This window comes from Nicotiana tabacum, chromosome 7 (assembly GCF_000715075.1).
Source record: "Nicotiana tabacum cultivar K326 chromosome 7, ASM71507v2, whole genome shotgun sequence".
In the NCBI taxonomy this organism is placed as follows: Eukaryota; Viridiplantae; Streptophyta; class Magnoliopsida; order Solanales; family Solanaceae; genus Nicotiana; species Nicotiana tabacum.
In genome coordinates, this window is record NC_134086.1 from 135,706,768 (window position 1) to 135,713,566 (window position 6,799).

Here is a 6,799-nt window from a genome sequence, read left to right on the forward strand (position 1 = left end):
CCAGATTTTTTACCATATAGTTTACTGTTTGTTTAATTAAATGTACGTTAGGAAAAAAATTCAAAGTTAAAAAAAATGTTCAAGAATAATTTTAACAAGAAAAATTACAAATAAATGAAATTAGTAGGGGATAATAAAGGGTTAACGTGGACGGTGGACGTGCAAAGTGTAATGGAGAGATTAATGTTTGTTTTCTCATTTAGCCATAAAAGAGTTGTTGAAGTTGATCTCTAGTCAGAAAATAGAGCTTTAAGGAAACAGACACCAAATAGTTGTTGTAGCGAGTCTTTTAGTAGTACTACTGTATAGTATTTACTATTGCCGGGGTGGCAATTTGAGCCCAAACTCATCTAACCCGTCTAATCTGCCCAAAGATTAATAGGTTGGGTTACAAATATTTTAGGGAAAATCTCACTTTATACCTATTAGGCCCAAACTATTTACCTTTTAATACCCATCCCCAAACTATTTACCATGCCTACCTAGTCGGCCCAAACTATTTACCTTTTAATACCCATCCCCAAACTATTTACCCTGCCTACCTAGTCGGCCCAATCTATTTACCCAGCCCCGGCCCAATCTACCAATCTCTCCCTTATCTTCGATCCAGCCCATTCTGCCCATTATTCCCAAGTTTTCCTTCTTTCTCTATCAGTTAACAGAGTACACTTTCCATAACTCCATAGCCAACCGATGAGAACGCAAAAGTGAAACACATTCGAGTTGTAATTTTTTTCTTCCGATTCCGTTCTATCTCTTCGTCTAGTACCTAATTTTGGGTGACATTTTTGCTTTGGGTGAATTTTTTGCTTCTGAAAGTACATTTTAGTGAAAGTGGGTTTTCAAAATCATAGGATTTTTATGTTTTCCTTTATACTTTTGTGAATCAATGTCTATGGGTTGTTGTTTTCTCTATGGGTCGGAAGAGTTGTGCGCGTAGATGGTGGCGCTTTGGACAATATCATTTTTCAAAAGAAGTAGCTGCTGAATCCGTTGCCTCAGCCATGTCTGGGCCTAGTTTTTCCTTATTTTCTGATTTTCAGTCTCCACTTAGTCGTAACCCTAGCAATAGTCATGTTGAAAATACAACTGAAAATGTAGAATTAGAGGGTGGAAAAGGCAAAAATATTAATGTCGCGTCAGTCGATGAAACTCCCTACCTGTCATTACCCGACACAAATTTTGAACCAGTCATAGGAGATGTTCCTGTGACTGATAAGGGAAAAGGTAAAGTTGTTGAGGATTCTGAGTTAGGGAGAAGCCGATGTGAATCCGTGCCTGAAACAGAGACTCAACCGGTAGATGTTGATTGTAGCGATGATTCTCAGTTAAAGAAGAGAAAAATTGGTGTCGCACCCAAGAAGGTAATTTTCTTACAATTATGATCTTTGCGATTTTTAATGTATAGTACATTGTTATTTTTTGATTTCTTATTATGCTTTTGTATTATATCATAGTTATAGTCAGTTGTGTTAATTTTTTGAATTAAATTGACAGATTAAATTAATGTTCTGCTTGAGGTTTAAAAAAATGGTCGTTGATTCACTAGTGCTGTCAATCAATAGTTGTTGTTGTCAACCAAATTTATTGAAGCCAGAGCTGCTCTGTGTGATTTCTGATTTTCAGCTTTACATTAGATGATTTTGTACGTGATCTAGTGTTTAGGCCAGTTGATAGTGGTGGGGAGAAGCAAGTATGGAAGGAATGGGACCGTGTAAGTTATGTGTGCAGAATGAGCTTTTCTTTATAGGTGGCATGGTATGGATGGGGTCAATGTGCAGAAGCCCCACGACCTTGGCTGGTGACCACCACTGGCATTGATTATAGGCAGGCATCGGGGTAGAGTGATCATGTATGGGGCGTTTTCTGAATAACACTCATTGTCCCTTTTGAAACATCTGAAGAATCCCTTAACCTTAAGTAATAAGTTAGGACATGATTGACTTATTTTCTAATGAAAATGATTTGTTGAATTGGTGCTAAGTAGTATACAAAAAAGATGACAGGTACTCAGTTACATGATTGACATAGTACTTGAGTCTGGAAGGGGGAGGCAATGCTATTTGACATAGTTCTTCTAAAAAATTGCATTTATGTTCTTTATCCGATTGTTGCGTAACTGATGTTTTGTTGCAGTGGCAATGGCACGCATGATGTTTCCCATAGAAGTTTTGTGCCTATAGACATAGTGTATGTGTGTTATGTGATAGTTTTTATAGTTATAGACAGTTGTTGGAACAACCCCGTACAACTATTTACCCTGTTAGTATAGCTATATACTATCATATGCTTCTGGATCTTTTTTTAGCTGTCTTCGCTATTTGTTTTTCCTTTAATAATAGTAGTATCGTACAATATCTTGAAAATACTTTATAGCTGCATTCCTTTTTGCTTTTTCTCTTTATTTCTATCTGTTATGTAATAGTAGTATAGTCATTTGTAGTTGCCGGAAATTAGTCAGTATAATTGTATACCCTGCTGGTATAATTATATGTCGTGTTGGTATCGTATGGTAGTTGTGATATTTTTAGTTGGTTTAGTTGCATTTTAAGTAAATTCTATTTCTAAAATTATTTTATATGAACATGTTTTGCAGTGTTGAGATTTCCTTGTGCCGATTGACTTAGATTATAAACCAAAGGTTGATTGGGATACCAATTGTCATGTTATTCATCAATTGAAAGCGAATTTATCAAAGCGGCAACTTCGACTGTTTAAGAAAACATGCTTTGGCTATTTTTTGGATCTGCCACCAGTGATTGTGCAGATTCGTGTTATGCACCATTTGCTTATGAGAGAAGTACATCATGAGGTTAAAAATGAGATGCGGTTTGTAGTGAATGATTCTAGGTTGCGGTTTGGCTTGGGTGAATTTGCACTTGTTACTGGGTTGAAATGTAAGGGTGATACAAGTATAGAGAGCATAGCAGAGAATAGGTTGATTTCAAAATATTTTGGGACTGCATCCGTGACATTTGCCCAACTAGCAGACTGTTTTAAGAAGAAGAAATGGGAAACGGATGATGATGCGTTGAAGATAGCAGTTCTGTATTTTGTCAACAACTTCTTATTTTCTCAACTCAAAACAAAGGCTATTTCACGGTTTTACATTGACGTGGTTGAGTCTGGTGATTTTAATAATTATCCCTGGGGTATAGATGTTTATAAAGCTACAATTGACTCGTGTTCCAACAAGTTTCAAGATAAGCCTTCTTTTTATAGACTTGGTGGCTTCCCGTTGGCTTTACAGACTTGGTTGTATGAATGCTGCCCAAGTTTGGATGGTCACTTTGTTGATCATCTTGGAAATAACAAACTTCCACGAATTTTGAAATGGGCAGTCATGGGTCAAATCCCGAATGAGCGAGTTGCTTTGCAAATGTGTAGCTTGCAACGCAAGCAGGTAATTTTCTCCTAGTTTTGTTGCCTCTCTTAATGTTTTGGTACACTAGTTTAGTCACAGTTGTAGCAATATCCCAGTTTAGTGATATACTCTGTTGGTATACATGTATACTATATTGGTATCATGTATACTATATCCCAGTTCAGTGATATACTCTGTTGGTATACATGTATACTATATTGGTATCATATGGTAATATGGATCTTTTTTCTTTCATACTTTATTATCATTTCTATTTCTAACTAGTGTGCTTAATAATTGCAGCTAAAGAACATCACCCCAACTGATGATGAGAAGAAACAATTTGATGTGCATGTTCTAAGCTTTGAAATTGAAGTTGAGTGCATTGACAGCCAACCCGATAGCTTTCAGGTTTTTGGCACTCAATTACCAAAGACACAAAGTATGCCTGAAAGTACTGGAGGTGATTCCCAACCTACCAATGCTGAGGCAATGAAAGAGTTACAAGCTTTGAAGCTTTTTGTAGAGAATAAGTTTGAGGAGGTGCTTGCAACTATTGGTAGGCAGTCAGTGAAACCAGAGGGAAATTCAACGGTATTCATCTTTTATATAATATAATGCTATAGTATATTATTCAAAGATGCAATATATGCTTATAGGATACTATTCCATTCTTTACTTTTAGTGCACATAGTATTCTTGTAATATACATAAGACTAAAATTGTTAGTTTCTCATTTTCAGCACAAGCAACAGGATGATGATTTGCGTTCTGGTAAAATGTTGTATATGTAATTTTTGATTATTTATTTATTTATTTAACTCTATGTATTTGTGCATTGACTAACCTTTTTTAAAAAAACTTTTTTCAGCCCCCTTCGTAAATGAGCATGATTTTGGTTTGGATTCTAACTTTGAACTATTTGCATCTGCAATTGATCAAATCACCGCTATTACACAACAAGCAACATATAAGCAGTCATATCATGATGTTAAAAAGTCGGGTCCTGCTCCGCTGCCATCAGGAATTCCTGTACAGACACGAGCAGATGTTGTTATTGAGTCTAATACTGCTCCACAGGGTACGATATTGATGTTACTAATTCTGTAGTTAGTATGTAAATGATAGGTTCTTGATAGTTTTTTATTTTTTATTTAAGTAGTGATGCTGATAATGCTTTTATGTGTTTAGCATGTCGGGTTGATGGTGTTGGTCAAGTGGATGTTCGTGGAAGTAATGTGAATTTGCCTTCTCGTAATGTCTTCTATATATATAACTTTTCATTCTTTTTTTTTCTAAATTTCTTAACTTTGTATATTTATTTATTCACTAGCATTTTCTAATTTAAGCTCCATGTCGACACGGGGGTGATCTTCACTTGGATTCTGATTTTGAATATACTGATTCTCAACTTGATCTAATTGCTGCCATTACACAAGGAGGGAGATGTAATGTAAATCAATCTGGAAATGATCTGACAACTCGTGCTGTAAATAAGTCTAAACCTGATCAGTCGGTATCAAGAAATACTGTTCAGATACAAACAGATGTTGAAACTACTCCTGCAGTTTTAACACAGAAAAGGCGCCCCGCAGCTGTAAAACAGACACTGTATAGGAATGACTGGCAATCTGGTGTTAGTGCAGTTGGGGGATCCTCAAAGGTTATCAAAGGAAGATTTCCATTTGTAAATGACATTTCAGAGACGGTTGATTTTAAGCTTACTACTGCATTCTCAAACTTTGTTGAAGCAAATATGCAATTGGGAGAGTGCGTATTCGTTTCCATGTACTTTTGTTTTCATTTTTTCTTAATATTTGTTGTTATATTTCTTATCCTTATCTTCTTTTATACGAAATAGGGAAGTGTATTTACCTAGTGATCAAAAGCTAGAGCCTTGTTTTGACTTTGAAGTTGAACAGATTGATGATAAGACGTTTTTCCATACCTTAAACTATTCTGGCAGGCCGCTCTCTAGTTCGGTATGTGTACTGCTTTTTATTTTTGTTGTTGTAGTAGTTCATTCATATTGTTAGTGGTAGTCATGTTTTCTTCCTCTCTTTTTGCAGCACTTGAATATTATATTCTACTATCTTAGGAAGAAGGCGAAATATGGAATTAATATGCCAATCAAAGTCACAACTACAGATACTCTTTTTAATAATATCATTCAAAGGGTTTTCACAGAATTTGTAAAAGGTGGGAAACAAGATCATTTGATTGATAGATCAGACGATATCATGGAGTACATGAAAGGATTTAGGATGCATTGCAACACTCCATGGCACCAGGTTGATCATGTCCTTTTTCCAATTAATTTGGCAGAAATTTGACATTGGATATTGGGGTGTGTGTCATTCCACAAGAGATGTTTTTATGTATATGACTCGCTACGTAGTCGAAAGCACAAAAAAGCTATTCAGAAAGTGGCAAAGGCTTATGCTGTGTTGATCCCCCTATTTCTAGTTAGTATTAAATTCTATAACCAAAGAAGTGACATTGTAGTAGAAAATGGTCTGCACATGGGAAAGAAGTTGACTGATCCTTTTGATATTGAACTGATTACAATTCTGCCAACACATCAAAATTCGTAAGAATGGTTACTTTTTTTTTTACTTTGTTTTCCTCATTCATATTAACATTTTCACTTCTAATTGATTTTTATATTCTATTCATTTGTTTTATTTCAGAGATTGTGGAGTATATGTTGCTTGCTTTGCAAAGTATATTATTGAAGATCTTCCAATCCCTGTTGCTAATTTTGATGTGGATGGTCTTCGAGCTAGGTTTGGTATACTGTTGTGGCACTATGGGAGGAACAAGCAGTTGCATGGCGAATCAAGTGAATCTGAGGCTCCAGTAGCACCTAAAAAGACTCGTGGAAAGAAACGCAAGAAGTAGTATAGGTCTCTTTTTGGTTTTAGTTAATTGTATCATGAAAACTTTGCAGGATTTTAATAGTTTTTGGTGAAGTATGGTATTATTAGTAGTAAATGACCTTCTACTGATTCAAGACTGTAGGAAACTTGTGCCTTTATAAAATATTTCCAGTTGCTAATATTTCTTTTGTCATATTTAATTATTCTGGTTCAAAATATGTGGTAATAGATTTCTTCAAGTACATGGGGGTTATCAGTATAGTTATGTCTCTTGATGTTGAAAATTTGCTGATTTTGTATCTGATTTCAGCTTGTTTTATTAGGCTTTTCTTAGGCTTCTTCCATAAAGTTGTTGGTTTATTAGGATGCCTCGGTCCATTCCTTTGCCAGAGGGTAAGGTTTAATGGATTCAGCAAGTGAAAATTAGGGGCAGATGAAGTGAACACTTCCAGCAACATACAAAGTAGTTGTGACAGATGTTAAATTATCTACTTTCGAATGTGATGACGGTCTAAGCTTTAATGTTCATTTGTAGTTTTAGCATAGATGGTGTATT

The 6,799-nt window shown here is 35.4% G+C and overlaps 1 protein-coding gene across 1 annotated transcript; it reads left to right on the plus strand.

Annotated features, from left to right (window-relative positions):
- Positions 1–914: 914 nt before the first annotated feature.
- LOC107769759 (uncharacterized) lies at positions 915–6,265 on the plus strand. The gene is made up of 13 exons (XM_075218650.1): positions 915–1,364; positions 1,498–1,520; positions 1,627–1,714; positions 2,768–3,403; positions 3,668–3,958; positions 4,108–4,138; positions 4,236–4,445; positions 4,556–4,618; positions 4,714–5,134; positions 5,226–5,346; positions 5,434–5,609; positions 5,763–5,954; positions 6,055–6,265. The coding sequence occupies exons 1-13, from the start codon at positions 915–917 to the stop codon at positions 6,263–6,265; spliced, it is 2,913 nt and encodes a 970-aa protein (XP_075074751.1).
- Positions 6,266–6,799: the final 534 nt, after the last annotated feature.